Raw genomic sequence first — 18,376 nt, 5'->3', positions numbered from 1 at the left:
AATTTATGATACTATCCTTAATATAGGACTTTTTAAAAAGTGGATTCTGACAATAAAATATAAACTGTCAAACAAATATATAATTTATTCCATACTCACACATCCATAAGTAGTACATAATCTTTACTGTCTTTTGGAATTCTACAGGAATGTCTACAGAAAAATCCTGATAGAAACAAGGTCCCACAGGAAAATTGCCAGGAAGAGGTGGCCAATTATTTTTTCTACCTGAAAGTAAAAAAAGAAGTTATTTATATTAGGACAAGTATGTGCTATTCTTTTTGCACATAATTATTTGTTTCATAACAAAGAACATTATTCTTTTAACACGTGTTTTGAAAATATAACACTGTATCTCTACATTCCCATAACTTTGAAAATCAAATTTCTTATTTTTAAAAATCTTCCCAAAAAACCCAATTTAGAACTCATTAGATGGTAAAATAATTTTCTAGTGTCTTATCACTTATGTAAGTCGAAACAAGAAAAGAAAAAAGAGCATAGGGACATACTCTGTGATTCGGCCCTAAAGATGGATTTATTTTCAAGTCCCAAGAATCTGACTCTCACATGAAGGCCAACTCTACAATTTCCTCCTCAGCATCTTAACTCTTTAAATATAATTCCTAGCCCACATGGAGAAGGAAGACCAGCTTCTGAATCTTTTAAGTTTTCTATTGTTAACACAAGTGAAGAAACACAAGATAACCAATACCAAAGAATCAAATTTTAAAATCTCTGAGTCTGGAAAAAATAATATCCAAAGACACATAAGAAAAGCATAAAACTATGCAAAAACATGAAACAGTCATGAGAAACAAGCTAAGGAATTATAGCACCTTCAAAAACCTAGAGAAAAAACATACTGAAACTGTACGGGGAGAATATATGTCTATATAAAGAAATGAGACTGTAAAAAGGCTTGGGAAGTGGTGGGAGAAATAAAAAACTAAAGTTAAAGTAAGAAGTCAAACATTAAAAATAGACGGTTAAAAATAGCACCTAAAGGCCATTTTCTTGTTTTAGATATTATATCCCACAATTTTTAAAATTAGATTTTATGTACTTTTTCATAGACCGGGAACATTTTCATAGTAGGGGAAAAAGCATCATCTATTTCTGATTCTTCCCAACATGTCTCCACTGTTTTATCATTCTTTTCAAACTTCATATAATCTATACATTTGTCATACAAGTCTCATAATTACTTGAGAAGCAGAAAATAATAGTAAAGAACCAAGGCTCTGAAACTATACGCACCTAGACACTTACTGGCTGGGGGGCCTTGGGCAACCTAACCTCCTGAAGACTGTTTCTACATCTGTAAAGTGAGAACAACTTACCACCCTTCACAGAATTGTACCGATGATGAAATGGGTTAACAGATGAAAAGTACTTAAATGTCTTAATTTCCCACACTTCATTACTACTTCATTTACTAAAACATCGCTCATAGAAATAATTTGTATTAGACAAAGCTAAGGGAAAATAAGACAGATTTTTGTTAGTATTTCAGAAATGTTTTATTTCAATTAAACCTTTAGCTTCTCCTTTCACAGATGCTGCTGCAAGCAAGAAAACAGCCCAGAATAAATGTGTCCTCAAGAGGCCCTAGACCTATACATTCTAAGATAAGGAAGAAACCGTTTCAGTACATTATCATCATCCTAACACTGTCACTCCATCACTATCCAGACATACTAACAATGACTTGTCTAGCTCTCTCATCCGTTTTTACCCAGAGACTTGCTAGCTTCCCCTAAGAAACTCCCTTGAAATAAGCTCTGGTAGTGACAACCTGAATAGATTTCATAGCAAATAATTAATCTACCACTTACTTATTCCTTTGACATTATCAAAATATCTAGGCTTCCTTGGAGACACCACAAACACTTTTTTAACATGGTATGACATACATGGATATACTTGTAAGGACAGGGGCAGATTAATTTGAAACTGATATGAATAAACTAGAATAGTCAAATGCTGTCAAATGTCAGGCCCACTCCCATGTACTCATAAAGCTCCAATGACCCAAAGAGGGCCCAAGTGCAGAATCAAAGGCTCCTGACCTTACAGTAAACCAAAATTACCACATTTGCATTCACTTGTAAAGAGGCTGTTCTAATCTATCAAAATACTATGCAAATCAGCCAAGATCAGAGAGTTACAGAGTATCAAAGAGGAAATCTGCCATGTATGATCTACTTGCTAAAATAACAGGGCAGAGTTTTAACCACAAAACAAATGACCTAGAGTTAGTTCAGGCCTCTTTTAAAGTGTTTGAAATAAAAATAACTTCTAAACTTCTTTGGATACTACCATGTTGACTAAGGTTTTGCATTTCTCGTTCTCGACGATCTAATTCTGCTGCTTTTCTTTCTAGTTCTTCCTGGCGCTTCAGAAGTTCAGCTTGGGCCAAGGCATGTTCCTAAACAAAAAATAAGTGAATAGGGTCTCAGAAGTATAAAATACAGTAACATTTATACTTCTACTATACTCCCACTTCTCTACTATGCTAGAAACCTAATTCAAATGCTCTTCCAAAATATAAGAATTCACTGAATATTACAGTTTCATAAGTATTATGGAAATATTTGGCCCATTTTGGCCTTTTGGTTATGAAAACTCTCAGTGGAAATGTTGGGCCCATTAGAACAAGAAAAAATTCTCTCAGCAAGAACAGTCAAAATCCTAAGGTAATTGGGAAAACAAAATTAAGGTGAGAGTAAAGGACAGAAACAGAACAGTTGAGGAAAACAGACACATGGAGAAATGAGCAACTGAGCTGGCTCCTGTGAATTGGGTTAAATGGTACATTAAGGTTCCCAATGCAAGAATATTGTACAATATCTTCTAGTTTATATGATAATGAGGTGAAAGGAAACTATGGTTAAGAAATTCTGATTTCAGTTTAAGAAGAAATTCTCCATCTGCCTTCATGTAATACCGGGCATCCTATTTATCTCCTTTTTTCTTGGTACTTTTGCCACATTCTACTTCCTACCACTGTGCTCTGCTTAACCATCATAACTCTCTTTCAATAGTATCTATTGATCTATCATTGTTACTGTAATGAAACTGTGTATTAAAAAGTGAAACCAAAAGCAATAAAAATTTCACTACACAAATTGTACACCAAGATGATATATGAATTCAATAACTGCTAATAACGGAATAAAGCAAATGTTATTAAGCTGAAAAAGAGTTATGAGTATTACAGGATTGAGAAGCTAGCTAACCCAGACTCAAAAGTGAGTTAAAAATTAAATAAGGAATAAACTATATAAAGAATTATTTCGCTCTGAAAGCAAATGTTATTGATATTGTAACTTCCAATATAAATTTACACATTAACATGGACTAACCTTCGCAATCTGTGTATAAGCTGGATGTTCCTCTGTTGGTTTCATTATTGCTGGTTGTGTACTGGGTACATTAGGCATTTTCACATTGCCTGGTGGAGGCTAAGAAGATTAAGAAAAGGACAAGTTATGTAACATCAAAATCCAACTTCAACTTGTTTCACAAAGTGTAACAAAATAAAAACCAAAATGGCAAGAACTGCCGCACTTCCTCCCCTAAATTCTCATAATCAAGTGTGTAGCAAAGAGCTACTTAAACTCTTCAATCTCATTTTCATAAATTCACTCATTTCTCAACTATTCAATATGGCTGCTACCTCTAACACTACACCATTAACACTCTTCTCCAGAATACTATACATTAAAAACAAAACAAAACAAAAGCCTCTAAGTATTTCTTTTTAATATAATACAGATAGCACCAAACTGAAGAATTTACACCAACGGAAACTGCCAACTAGGTTAACTGTCAACTCTTCCAACCTAACAAAGCTATGTGCCAGAGCCCTTAAAAAGTAAATAGGAGAGCTCTTGGCAGAACTCCACTAATGCTCCTTGAAAAAAATAAGAGGGGAGTCATTAGGGAGATGGGAAATAAACTGCACAACCTCCACTTTTCCAGTGAGAATCAACAGTAATTGAAAATAACTGCAAGTTCAAAAAGTAGGTAAATTATCTACAAGTCCATCATATGAGAATTGGTTAAATTACTGTGTATATACATTCAATGCACCCATCAAGAGGAATGAGTTGGAGATATAGAAGAATACCTTTTAAAATATTAAATGAATAAATCCAACTACAAAACAGTATCCATATAACCAGTTTTTTCTTTTATGAACAAACATTTGTACACGTCCAGAAAAATACCTGGAAGGTCTCAGTAAACTGCTATCAAAGCGATTTGCAACTTTTGCTTTATATGCTTCTCTCTTATTTGCCTTCTTTCCCCATTATACTAATTTTTTTTAAGCTGAAAAATATTTGTAACTACTCTTTAAAATGGTCATAATAAAAAGAAGACAACAAGAAAGACACAACCAAGGATATAACTGAAATACAGGTGACTCTAAATTTCATAAGGGAAGGCCAAGAGCTAAGAATAGGTCAGACAATTTTGAAGAATAAGACAGGCAGACCTATGATATAAAGACTTATTATAAGGATATAGTAATAAACAATGTGGTACAGATGCAAAAGATAACAGAAATACGCCAATAAACAGTAGAGAGAAACAAACTCTCAGAAACTTGATACCCAACAGAGGTCATACCACAAAACAGTTGAGAAATAACAATAAATGTCAATAAATGATCCTGGGATAATTGGTTATTCAGATAGAACAGTTAAACTAGATTTCCTACTTGATATAATATGCAAAAATAAATTCCAGGTGGATTAATGACTGAAAAGTGAAAAAGCAAAATTTTAAACTTTTAGGGAAAAAAATACAAGAATATTTTTATGAACTCAAGGTACAGAAGAGCTTCTCAAATACAAGCTATAGAAAGCTTGTGTATCCTGTCTACAATGTATCTCAAGTGTCTAAAACAGTGCCTGAAACACAGTAAGTGATCAATAAGGATTTGTAAAATTAAGGTTGCAAAACATAAACCATAGTGTTAAGACTGATGAGTTCAACTATACTAAAATGTAATAACAAAGTGAAAAGTCAAATCACAGACTGGGAAAAACTGATTATATGGCTATAACAGTAAAAAGGAAAAAAAAAAAAAAAAAAAGAACCCTGCAACCCAGAATATGGGAAGAACTGCTACAAATCCATAGAAATGCAAAATACTAATAGAAAAATGGGCCAAAGATCTGAATAGGCAATACAATAAATACAATAAAAATATTAACTAATGGTTAAACCTCAATAGAAATACAAAAACAAAATATAAACAAGAAAAATACAAAAATAGTGACATCATTTCATAACCACTAGGTAGGAAAATGTAAACTCAAATACAAAAATTTGTAATTATGGTAGATATACAATGATGGTGTATATAAAAATTAAAGCATATGACCAAGACAGTTTTCCAAATAGGGGGGAAAAGTAAAGATTATCAATAAATCGGTGTTGTGACAAGTATTTAAATGTTCGGGAGAAAAAAATCAGATCCCTGTATCTTTCTAGAATAAATTCCAAATGAATTAAAGTCCAAAGAAAAAAAAAGTATAAAGATAATAGAAATAGTATAGTACATAGAATATAGATGACTATCTGATCTTAGGTTGGAGAAAAGCCACGGGGTGAAGGGAGAGAAATTAAAATGAATAGGAAATATATATGACTATGTAAAAATTTAGAATTTTAATGACATAAACCATTTCATAACCAAAATTAAGAGGCAAAATCTAAATAAGCAACACATAGACAATTAGTTAATACATTTCATCAAGTACAAATCAGTAAGAAATAGAAGCACATGTTACAGAGGAAAAATGCATTTTAAAAAATCTTTAATAGGCTGCTTGTAAAAGAAATACAAAAGGAAAATAAAGATTCAAAATGTTAACCTCATTAGTAATCAAAGAAATGCAAATTTCACCTAATTTATTTTTTAAATGATTATTACCATAAGATAACCAGCACATTTTGGAAAAGATATGGTAAAATGGGTATTCTCATACACTGATAATGGGAATACAAACTAGTTCATATAATAATCCTGGGCACAGTCTGACATTATGTATAACAGCCATTGAAGTATTTATACTCTATGACCCATAAATAGCTACTCCTTAAAAAAAAAAATCACAGAAATAATCCAAGATACGCACAAATCTATGTATGCCAAAATGCTCCCTACAGCATTATTTGCAAAAGCAAAAAAAGTTAGAAATACCCTAACTGTCCAAGAATAGATAAAATACAGGTAAATTGATAAATTATGATCCATCCATAGAAGAGCATATTATGCAGTTATTTAAAAGTTCTGAAAGAATATTTAATGAAATGAGAAAAGCTTGTACCAATTATAAGTTGTAAAATGAAACTGAAGATACAGTATAGTTCCAATTTTTTTTTTCAACATAAGTACAGTTGACTGACAACATTGTGTTAATTTCTAGTGTACAGCACAGTGATTCAGTTATACATATATTTTCTTTCTCATACTCTTTTTCATTATGGGTTAGTACAAGATACCGAATATAGTTTCCTGTGCTGTACAGTAGGGCCTTACTGTTTACGTATTATATATATAGTAGTTTGTATCTGCTATTCCCAAATCCTAACTTATCCCTATCCCCTCTTCCTCTTTGGTAACCCTAAATTTGCTTTTTACATGTGAGTCTGTTTCAGTTTTGTAAATAAGTTCATTTGTGTCATTCTTTTAGATTCCACATGAGGGATAGATGATAGCCATCTTTCTGTCTGACTTACTTCACTAAGTATGATAATTTCTAGGTCCATCCATGTTGCTGCAAATGGCATTATTTTATTCTTTTCTATGGCTGACGGGTAATCTAGTGTGTGTGTGTATCTATCACAATTTCTTTATCCAGTCATCTGTTGACGGACATTTAGGTTGCTTCCATGTCTTCACCGCTGTAAATAGTACTGCTATGAACCTTGGGGTGCATGTATCTTTTCAAATTAGAGTTTTCTCTGGACATATGCCCAGGAGTCAGATTGCTGGATAAAATGGTAACTCTACTTTTAGTTCTTTAAGGCATCTCCATCCTGTTCTTCATAGTAGCTGCACCAAATTACATTCCCACCAACAGTGTAGGAAGGTTCCCTTTTCTCCATATCCTCTCCAGCATTTATCATTTGTGGACTTTTTAAGGATGGCCATTCTGACCAGTGTGAGGTGATACCTCATTGTAGTTTTCATTTGCATTTCCTGAATAATTAGTGATGGTGAGCATCTTTTCATGTGCCTGTTGCCATTTGTATGTCTTCATTGGAGAAATGTCTGTTTAAGTCTTCTGCCCATTTTTTGATTAGGTTGTTTGTTTTTTGTTATTGAGTTATATGAGCTGTTTGTACATTTTGGAAGTTAAGCCCCTGTCAGATGCACCATTTGTAAATATTTTCTCCCAGTCTGTAGGTTGTCTTTTCATTTTGTTTATGGTTTCCTTTGCTGTGCAAAAAAGCTTGTAAGTTTAATTAGGTTCCATTTATTTTTGCTTTTATTGCTATGGCCTTGGGTAGACTGATCTAGGAAAACAGCACTATGATTTATGTCAGAGAATGTTTTGCCTATGTTCTCCTCTAGGAGATTTATGGCATCCTCTCTTATGTTTAAATCTTTAAGCTATTTTGAGCTTATTTTTGTGTATGGTGTGAGGGAGTGTTCTAATTTCAGATTTATATGTGGCTGTCCTACTTTCCCAACACCACTTGCCAAGACCGTCTTTTCTCCATTGTATATTCTTGCCTTCTGTCAAAGATCAATTAACCATAGGTGTGTGCATTTATTTCTGGGCTCTATATTCTGTCCCCAATTTTCTATTTTAAAATATATCAATATGTTAACAGTGATTATTTCTGGATAGTGGAATTAAAAACTTTTTCTTGTATTTTTTATCTCTACTATAATCTTTTGTTACTATCTATTCCTATTATCTGTTTCCCTGCTCAAATATTTCATATTAATAGGCAGAAAAACTGAAGCTGATCAATCCTAACTGTTCCCCAACCATAAAATCATGGTCCTAAAGCATCATTCTCTTGGTTTAATAAGTAACAATCACAAAACAATGACCAAATAAAATGCCTGACAAAGTTAGTTTGGCAGCACACTTCAGGAAAAGCACACAATAAGTTACTCAATTGACCCAAAAAAATGACAACATAATGCCATTTGCAGCAACATGGATGTCCCTGGAGAATGTCATTCTAAGTGAAGTAAGCCAGAAAGAGAAAGAAAAATACCATATGATATGGCTTATATGTGGAATCTGAAAAAAAAAAAAAAAGACGACAAATGAACTTAAATATAAAACAGAAACAGACTCAGACATAGAATACAAACTTGTGGTTGCCAGGGGAGAGGGGGGTGGAAAGGGACAGACTGGGAGTTCGAAATCTGTAGATACTGACAGGTATATATAGAATAGATATACAAATTTATATTGTATAGCACAGGGAAATATATACAAGATCTTGTGGTAGCTCATAGTGAAGAGGAACATGACAATGAATATATGTATGTTCATGTATGACTGAAAAATTGTGCTCTACACTGGAAATTGACACAACATTGTAAACTAAATATAACTCAATAAAATAAATTTAAAAAAAAAAAGAATTCTCCCAGCTGAAACTATACTGTCAATTCTTTACTGCTTTAAATAACAAATGAAGTACTAAGTACAATGAATTAGTAGATAAGGAAGAAGGCTCAGATAGAGCTAGTAACTTGACATATTAGAGGTAACAGTTGCTCATGTTATAGCAATGAAGAGAAATGTTGGAGAAGCACAAATCTCTGATACCAGTGGTATTAATCTGACAGCTAGTATCTCAATAATTTCCTCTAATTTGTCAATGCTAGCTAAATCTCTGCTCAGCTCTGGAACCCAGTATTTTCAATAGCCACAACATGCTTGATTAGCCACCTCAAGCCAAGTACAAGCTCTTGTCATAAACTAAAGACCTGCTCTGATGATGGTTCCAAATTATTTTCCTACTTTTCACTTTTACACTTATGAATAAAAAGCATATTAAAACAATCCATTCAATGCTTCCATTTGTGACAATACAACAGACTACACAAATGTAGTGACACCTTTGATATATAGTACCTAAAAATGCTGATTCAGATTTCATTTGAATAATATTGTAAATACATGACTAAACTGATAGGAAATCATGGGAGGCCAGAAAGTGGGAAAAACTGCAAATCCAAACAAAGAAGAGCCTTGATGCTATGCCATTAACAAAATCACAAGGGCTTAATAAGATGGAGACAAAGCTTGGGAGCCCATACAAGGTAAAATCAATCTGAGATTGCTGCATAAAGCTAGGACTTCCTAAAAGGCAACACTCCCAGTGGATAAGCAAAAAAGCAGCTTCACAGAAAGAAATAGTATGAATACTTGCCTGTCTTGCCCTTGACTCTGTATACAGAAGGGGGGAGAAAAAAAAGAAAGAAAGAAATCCTCCCTGATTACTTCTAATCATAAACCTGCCAACTTGTAGACTTGGGGCCAGAATTCACACCACCACCACAGACAAAATACTTCAAGTTGCAATTTTCATTTCAAGGACCCCAGGTTGATAGTGACTTCATGTTCCTGGCAAAAGTAAAGGAACACACTTAAAAGCTGGGCTTCAAAGAATTTTCACAGCTAAAGTTTCAAGTAACTTTGGCTCATGATTTAAACACAGAAGGAAGCAAGCCCACCAGGAGCAAGGGTCCTCAGACATACAAGACTAGAGATACTGGAATTACATATAAAATGATAGATATGCTTAATAAAGAAATAAAAGGTAACAAAACTGTCACTAAGCAACAAGAGACTATAAGAAATTACCAAATATCTTTTTTAAATGATACAAATGGAACTTAAAGAAATAAAAACTATAAAAATCGGAATTATAAATTTAATAGACAAGTGAAATGACAGACTATACAAAGATGAAGAGATAAGAAAATGGAAGTGGCTCTAAAGAAACTGCACAGAATGTAGCAGGAGAAAGAAAATGAAATCTGAGAGGTTGAGTGAAAAGGTACAACGAAGAGAGCCAAAAGAGAATGAGAGAATGAGGGAGCGTCCGCATTCAAGGGGAATGGGAGGACACTAATTCTCAGATTCAAAACTCCAAAACCCAAACAACATTTTTAAAAAGTTAACATCTAGACACACTATAGTGAAAGAGCAAACCTAAGAACAAGAGCTCTTAAAACCATCGTAAGAAAGCAGGGTGTAATCAAGATGGGGGAGTAGGAAGACCCTGAGCTCACCTCCTCCCATGGGCACACCAAAATTACAACTACTTACAACTATTGATGGGAACGACCTGAAGATTAGCAGAGATCCCCTGCAACTAAAGATATAAAGAAGGAGGCGCAGTGAGACGATTAGCAGGGGCAGAGTCGCAGTACAGTCAAGAACCATACTCTGGGTAGGCAACCTACAAACAGGAGATAATCACAACTGCAGACATTCTCCCAAGGAATGATGTGTCTGAGCCCAACATTGGGCTCCCCTCCCTGTGGGTCCTGCATTGAGAAGATGAGCCCCTGGAATTTGGAGGCCAGCAGGGTTTGCTTTTGAGAGTGAGAGGAATGGAGAAAACAGACTCCACACTCAAAGGGCACATGCTAAATGTCAGCTGCTCCAGGACCCAGGGCAGAAGCAGTCCTTTGAAAGTAGCCTGGGCCAGATCCACTTGCTTATCTTGGAGAGCCTCTCAGTGAGGGAAGAGGCAACTGGGACTCATCCTGGGAATACAGACGCTGGTGGCAGCCATTTGGGGAGCACATTCTACAATGAGAACACTGGTGCTGGCAAGCACCGTTCTGGAATCCTCCCACTAGCTTCTTAGTGCCAGGACCTGACCCACTCACTAGGAAGCCAGGTGCCCTAGATCCCCCTGAGCCTCCAGCTGCCCCAGGACATAGTTCTGCCCACCAGAAGGCTCAGAACCATTGATGAATGGATAAAGAAAATGTGGTGTGTGTGTGTGTGTGTGTGTACATATGTAAACATATATAATGGAATATTACTCGGCCATAAAAAAGGATGAAATCTTAGCCATTTGTGACAACGTGGAATGACCTAGAGGGTATCATGCTAAATGAAATATGTCAGACATAAAAAGGCAAATACTACACTAATTCAATCTATGCAGAATCTGAAAAACAAAACAAATGAAGAAACAACAAAATAGAAACAGACTCATAAATATAAAGAACTGAGAACTATGTAATATCTTTGTATGGTGACAGATGGTAAATAGACTTATCATGGTGATCATTTAATATCCAATCACTACATTATATAACAGGAACAAGAATAGTGCTGTAGGTCAATTATACTTTAAAAACAAACTCATAGAAGAAGAGATCAGATTTGTGGTTACCAGAGGCAGGGAGTGGGGAGATGGGAACTGGTTGGAGTCAAAAGGTATAAACTTCCAGTTATAAGATAAATAAGTACTAGGGATGTAATGTACAACATGATAAATACTACATACTACATACTACATACGAAAGTTAAGAGAGTAAACCCTAAGAGTTTCCATCACAAAGAAAACAATTTTAATTTCTTTCATTTTGTATCCATATGAGATGATGTTCACTTAACTTGGTGTGGTAATCATTGCATGATGCATGTAAGTCAAATCATTGTGCTGTACACCTTAAACTTATACAGTGCCATGTCTCAATAAAAACCAGAAGAAAAAAGAAAAAAAAACAAGACACAATACCCACACAAAGGAATCCAGTAAGACTGAGAGCTATTTTCTCAACAGCAACAATAGAAGCCTGAATAGAATGTGCCAAACTGATGAGAGAAAATAACTGTCAATGTGGACATCTAAATCCAGTGAGATTAGCTTTTGAGAACCAAGGTGAAATAATATATACTTATCTATAAATACTAAAAGATTTACTATTAACAGACCCTCACTAAAGGAACTTCTACCTTCGGAATAGGAAAAATAGTACCAGAAGGAATATGTGAGATGCAAGAGGGAGGATCTTTCTGCCTCATTGGGCACTTTAGAGTATACCATCTCCACTTCACCCTCATCAAAACTGCAGACACAGGAGAGTCAACCTAACTGTAGAAGAAAAGAGAATACTCTAGTGCAACTGGATGTAGTGGAGTAAGATGAGCTCTTCTCCTCCTGACAGTCCTGAAACTGTGTTTGTCACTTCTCTGGCAGCCCCTGGGAAAAACCTGAAGTACTGAAAAAAGCACCGAAGGTACAAAAATGGGAGACAGAGAGAAAAATTAAGAGAAGCCAAGAGAATAGGGAAGTGACCTTGTGGACAGAGAACTGGCCAGAGCAAGGCTCAATATCCTACTTTCATGGTGGGTAAAATTTCGCAAGTTAGGAATAGAATGTATTTTTTAAATCTCTGTAGAAGTTATAATTCTTATATACTTTATGTGGTTATAATTATATTTTAACACAAATCACATTTTTTACAGTGGGATATGTTTTATTGAGATATGTTGTAAAAGCACAGATGTAGGGTATCTAAAGCAGGGCAAGTTGCTGGGCAAGGGTGACAGAAGGTAGTCCACCAGGATCCTACTCTGTGTTGTGTGGCTTTGGAGAACTCAACTAGGACCAATAACTAAAAATTACAAGAAGATGTATTTCCACTCAATAGAATTAAGAATACTATAATAATCATAGAAATACAATAGTGGATGGACTTTTCTATAACATAATGAGCTCTCTGCATTGTAAGTTCCAAAGATGTTTTGTTAGTAAATAAATAGGTATGTAAGATCCCTTCAAGGCATAGGAGGTCCCCAAGTTGTCTTTCTCAAGCATAAAACAAATATGGTCTCCTTCCTGGTTTTCTTCCATATTCAAAACACCTATTTAAGAAAATTTCTCCTTGTTCTTTCCTGCTCTTTTTCTGCCATCTGCGAACCAAAAATGTTTCTAAGTATACTCACGTCTAAAGCAATGTTTCTTAATGTGTTCATAGATCTCCTGCATCATAAAGCTCTGGTGCTTATTGAAAATGCAAACTCTAGGCCCCACTGTGGACATACTGATTCAAAAACTCAGGGGTTGAAGAAAAGAAGTTTGTGTTTTTAACAAGCTCACATTTCTAGTAAGCTCCCCAGGGTGATTCTTATACACCTTGAAATTTGAGAACTCCCCTTTAAGGCAACAAAGTTTACAGCCTCTATAAACCATTGTCATATTCTTTTACCTAATGGAGAGACTGCCAAAAGAAACCTAAAATGTTCTGCAGCTTTCACTGACTTTATCAGTCTCTGAGTAGACAAGAACTGATTGTAGCTATGCCTAACAAAGATTTCCCTGTTACTAAAGGTGGTGAAAATGAAACATAATGTCAGAGTCAGGACAAACAGAAATAATTTTATAATAGATGAACATTTTAAAATAAGGCTTTAAGGATTAGAACTGAGGGAGGAGATACACAATAGGAGGAAAGAAGGGATATACAAGAACAGGTGTTACCAAGTAGAGAAAGGCACATAGAGGAAGAGCAGTGTGACCAAACATTCATTCATTCATCAACTACAACATTCACTGATCAACTACAACGTGACACAATTACAGACACTACATTAATGAACAAAATAGGTAAGCATCCCTACTTCCATGGAGCTTATAGTCTAGCAATGGAAGATAAACAATACATATAATAAATACGTTATAGAGTATCTTAGAAGGCAGTAAATTTTATGGAACAAAAACGAAAATGAACAGGGTAAAGAGGTCATGAGTAAAAGCTGAACAGGGCTAATTTTGCAAAGGTGGTTAGGGAAGCCAATATTTGAGCACAGACTTTATGGAGGTGAAGAAGTCAGCTTTGCAGATATCTGGGGGAAGACCATCTTAGGCAGAAGGAACAATCAAGGCAAAGTCAGGAGAATGCTTGGCCTTAGGAAGACCAGTGTGCTGAGAAAGAGTACATGGGAGAGGAGTGAGGAGATAAGAGTGAGACACATTAGAGACCAGATTATAGGCTATTTAAACATTCCTGGTTTTACTCTTAAGAAAATTAAAAGCTCGTGAAGAGTTCTAAGCAGGAGACTGAAATGATCAACTCTTTTTCAGGGGATCACTCTGGCTACTAAATTGAAAATAGACCGAAACAGGGCAAAGCGAAAGAAGGAAGAGTAGTCAGGAAACCAGTAATCCAGACAAGGGATGATGGCAGCTCAAGCCGAGTGGTGGCTATGAAGGTAAGGCATCAGGTCTGCAGGTGCCTGTAAGGGAGAGCCAACAGGATTTCCTGACAGAAAGATGTTATGTAAGGAAATGGAAGTAGTCAACTATCACCAATGTTTTGGCCTAAGCAACACAGAAATGAGAAAGATACAAAATGAGCAGGTTTACAAGGAGTGAGCTCAGTTCAGCATTCAACAAGCTGAATGTGCAGTTTCTGAGACATCCAGGTAGACATGTGTAGGAGGCAGCTGAATGCATGAGTCTGCCGTTCAGAAGAGAGGGTTGTCCTGAAGATGTAGATTTGGGAGTCATCAGCATGTAGATGGTATGTAAAGCTGTAAGACTGGATGAAATAACCACCCGAGGGACAACAGATAGAGAAGAGAAGCAAAGCCTAACTCCTGGTATACTCTAATACTGGGGGTGAAGGGACAGGGAACAGAGAGAAATCAGCAAAGGAGACTGAAAAAGAAAAACTTAAGTGCTCTGAAAGCCACATGAAAAAAGTTTTCTAAGAAAGCAATAGTGATCAACTGATGATAGATCAGTTATGGTTAAGACTGAAAATTTACCACTGGATTTAGCAGTGTGGAAGTCACTGACTGCCCCGACAAGTGCGTTTTGGTGGAGTGCTGAAATATTGTTTAGGAGAAAGGTCTGAGAAAAAAAAAAAGTAGACAACTCTTCAGATGAGTTCTACAGCAATTGGAAGCAGAGAAAGTTTTTCAAGGGCAGTGATGTGAGCAGTAGACTGGAAAGGGAAATGAGGTCAAGGTAGAGTTTTGTTACAAAGTTACAGTAATCAGGAGAGTGTGGTATTGGCATAGGGATAGACATAGATCAACAGAATGGAATTTAGAGTCCAAAAATACACTCTTACGTTAATCAATTAATTTTCATCAAGAGTGCCAAAAAAAATCCAATAGGAAAAAGGTCTGTTCAGCAAATGGTGCTGGAACAAGTGGATATCCACATACAGAAGAAAGAAGTTGGACACCTATCTTATACAATTCATGAAAATTAACTCAAAATGAATGGTAAACCTAAAAATCGACACTAAAACTATACAACTCTTAGAAGAAAACTTAGGAGTAAATGTTTACAACTGTGAGTTGGGCAATGACTTTTTAGACATGACACCAAAAAAAGCAACCCAAGAAAAAATAGACAAATTTGACATCAAAATTTAAAACTTCTGTATGTCAAAGAACACTATCAAGAAAGTAAAAAGACATTCCACAGAATAGGAAAAAATACTTGAATAATGCAGGGGTTAGTGATGTTGACCCTCCACACAGTGGAAATCTATGTATAACATGACAGCCAGCCCTCCATATCTGAGGTTCTGCATCAGAGATTCAACCAGCCATGGATCGTGCAGTACTATAGCATCTATTTAGTGAAAGAAATCTCTATGTATGTGGACCCACATAGTCCAAACCTGTGTTGTTGTTCAGGGTCTACTGAATTTACAAATCACTTATTTCATAAAGGATCTGTGTTCAGAATATGTAACAACTCTTACAATTTAATATTTAAAAGGAAATCCAATTTTAAAGTGAGCAAAGAATCTAGACATTTCTCCAAAGATGACATGCAAGTGGCCAATGAGCACTTGAAAAAAATGCTCAACATCATCACCCATCAGGGAAATGCAAATCAAAACCACAGGGATGTATCACTTCACATCCACTAGGTTGGCTGTAAGCAAAAAATCAGATAATAATAAGTGTTGGTAAGGATGAAGAGACTGGAACCCTTCTACACTGCTGATTAGAATATAAAATGGTGCAGCCACTTTGTTAAACAGTCTGATAGCTCCTCAAAAAGTTAAAAATATTATCATATTACCCTACAATTCCACTCCTCTGTATATATCCAAGAGAAATGAAAACATATGTCCACACAACAACTAGCACACAAATGTTTAGAGCAGCCAAAAATTGGAAACCTAAATATCCATCAATTGATGAATGGATAAGTAAAATGTGGTATAAAAAGCAATAAAAAGGGGAAGGAGTTCGGGGTTTTCTTGGGCATGAGCCACCTGGTCCTCTTTGCTTGGCCCTGCAAAAAACCTTTCTCTGCTCCAAAAAAAATTAATAAATAAAAAGGCAATAAAAAGGAATGAAGTACTGATCTATGCCACAATACAGATGAACCCTGAAAACATCATGCTGAGTAAAAGAAACCAGTCGCACAAGACCACGTATTTATGATTCCATTTGTATGAAATGTCCAGAATAGGCAAATCTATAGAGACAGAAGGTAATCAAGACTTGCTTATGGCTGGAGAGGGAGAGGAAATGTGAAGTAATTGATAAAGGATTCAGGATTTCTTTTAGGGGTGGGAGAAACAAAAATATAAGGAAAAAAAAACAGAAGGAAACATGTTTTTATGATGATATGAATGATCCAGTAGAAAGTGAAGAAAACTAGTAATGTAGGTGAGGAGCAATTCAGCAAAGTTCTTTGGTAAAAGTGCGTGGAATCTACTGCACAAAAGAGGGAATGGCTTTGGGTAGAAGCACAGATAGTTCATCTGTAACTAAAAGGCAGGAAAGCAGAAAATATGGGTATAAATACTGGTAAGTAAGTAGATGTGATGCTGGAAGTCTGTGTATATTCTCTACAGGCTGCTTCAAATTTCTCAGTAAATGAGAAGCAAGGTCATTAGCTGAGAGTGAGGATAGCGGGACAGATTTTAAAGATGAGGAGAGAGAAGAAGAGAGTGGACAAATAAATAAGTAAGACATTCACTACAATTTAGAGCTGGCCATGAACTAAAAGTGAGACCATTCAGCATGGTTATGTGTGTGTCTCCATATTTAGCTACAAGGGTAAGAACAGAGAGCAGAAAGAGTTGTATTTAACCAGGGCTTCGCTTTTAGCCAAGATTATGTCAAAATAGGAGGGGGAAGGCAAGGGAGTTGAGCGTGCATGCAAGAGAGTGATTAAAACAACTGAATGTGGAATTTAAGCAGAGAGAAGAGAGTAATATCCAGTGGATAAAGGGCAGTGACATTGTAAGGTCAACAAACTAGAGGTCCTAGTGAAGTGGAAAGATGTGTTACAATTGAGGAACTAGAAGAGTGACGGAAAAGATACACAAAATTAAGACTTTATAGGAGTTAAGTAACTATAATGACAAAGTCTAGGATATGACCATGGGATTGAGTGACTTGAGGTAACAGAAAAGGCAAAAATCAATGAAAGAGATGAGGTCAAGGTACTGAGAAGCAAGATGCTGGAAAGAACAACACTAAGAATTCAAAACAGGAATAGTGTTAGAAAGAGTAACAGTGAACCAAGAATTAAAATCATGAAGAAGAAGAAAAAGAGAAAGAGAGAGAGAAATAAGGAGTAGTAATTCAGGGATCAGTAGAAGACAGCCACAATGAGTTGTGGCACCCAATTATAACTGGTACCCTCTGAGATTCAAATGATGACATGGGACTTTTTGGACAAAAAGAAAGTCTGGAAGCAGCAACTAGAAACAAAGACGGTATCTACCCCAATTTTATGATCAGCTGAGAACTGTGAGAGAAAAATCACCTAGTTTTGGGAAGAGTACAGGGGAAGCAGTGTCCTCATACAAAGGCCAGTTTCTACAGAACAAAGGACAAAACATTCAGAGAAAAAGATAAAGATATGGGGGATTTTGATGCAGTTTGACTGACTCTCAGCACAATGGAATGTCTCAGGAATTAAGGAAATAGAAGGGTTCAGAATAAATAATGTGCAGAACATCATGAAGATCAAAATCCAAGAGATGAGGAGTCTGGGGCTTCTAGTAAAGAACGACATAAATAGGAATCAAGAGCATAATAAGATTAGTCCAGATAAACTTAGGGCAGTCAAGTGTTGAGGGCAGGGAGGGACAGGTGTTCTAGGGGCCCCACTTTGATCCTTTTAAATGGGCATGAAGAGATATGAAGTAATACATACCTTATTGCTAGTGTGGCACAGAGACCCTAAAGTGAATCTCAATGATACTCCCCTCTTGGTGTTCATGTTTTTATATAATACTCTCTCCTTGAGTACATGCAGGACCTATGACATGCTTCTAATCAACAGAATATGGTAGAAGTGATGGGCTACCATTCCCTTGATTACATTCTGTTACGGGTTATATTATGTAAGACTCCATATT

The 18,376-nt window shown here is 35.8% G+C and overlaps 1 protein-coding gene across 3 annotated transcripts in view; it reads right to left on the bottom strand.

Moving 5' to 3' along the window:
• SCAMP1 (secretory carrier membrane protein 1) overlaps positions 1 to 18,376 on the bottom strand; it is a 97,020-nt gene that overhangs the window by 44,510 nt on the left and 34,134 nt on the right. For all 3 annotated transcript variants that reach the window (XM_032474761.1, XM_032474768.1, XM_032474779.1), the window contains 3 exons: positions 3,369 to 3,467; positions 2,323 to 2,431; positions 100 to 228 (listed from right to left, as the gene is read on the bottom strand). In XM_032474761.1, the coding sequence (XP_032330652.1) occupies positions 100 to 228; positions 2,323 to 2,431; positions 3,369 to 3,467 (337 nt within the window). The remainder of the gene's footprint in view (positions 1 to 99; positions 229 to 2,322; positions 2,432 to 3,368; positions 3,468 to 18,376) is intronic.

The sequence above is a fragment of the Camelus ferus genome, chromosome 3 (genome assembly GCF_009834535.1).
Source record: "Camelus ferus isolate YT-003-E chromosome 3, BCGSAC_Cfer_1.0, whole genome shotgun sequence".
NCBI lineage: Eukaryota > Metazoa > Chordata > Mammalia > Artiodactyla > Camelidae > Camelus > Camelus ferus.
This window is presented reverse-complemented; position numbering and strand designations above follow the sequence as displayed.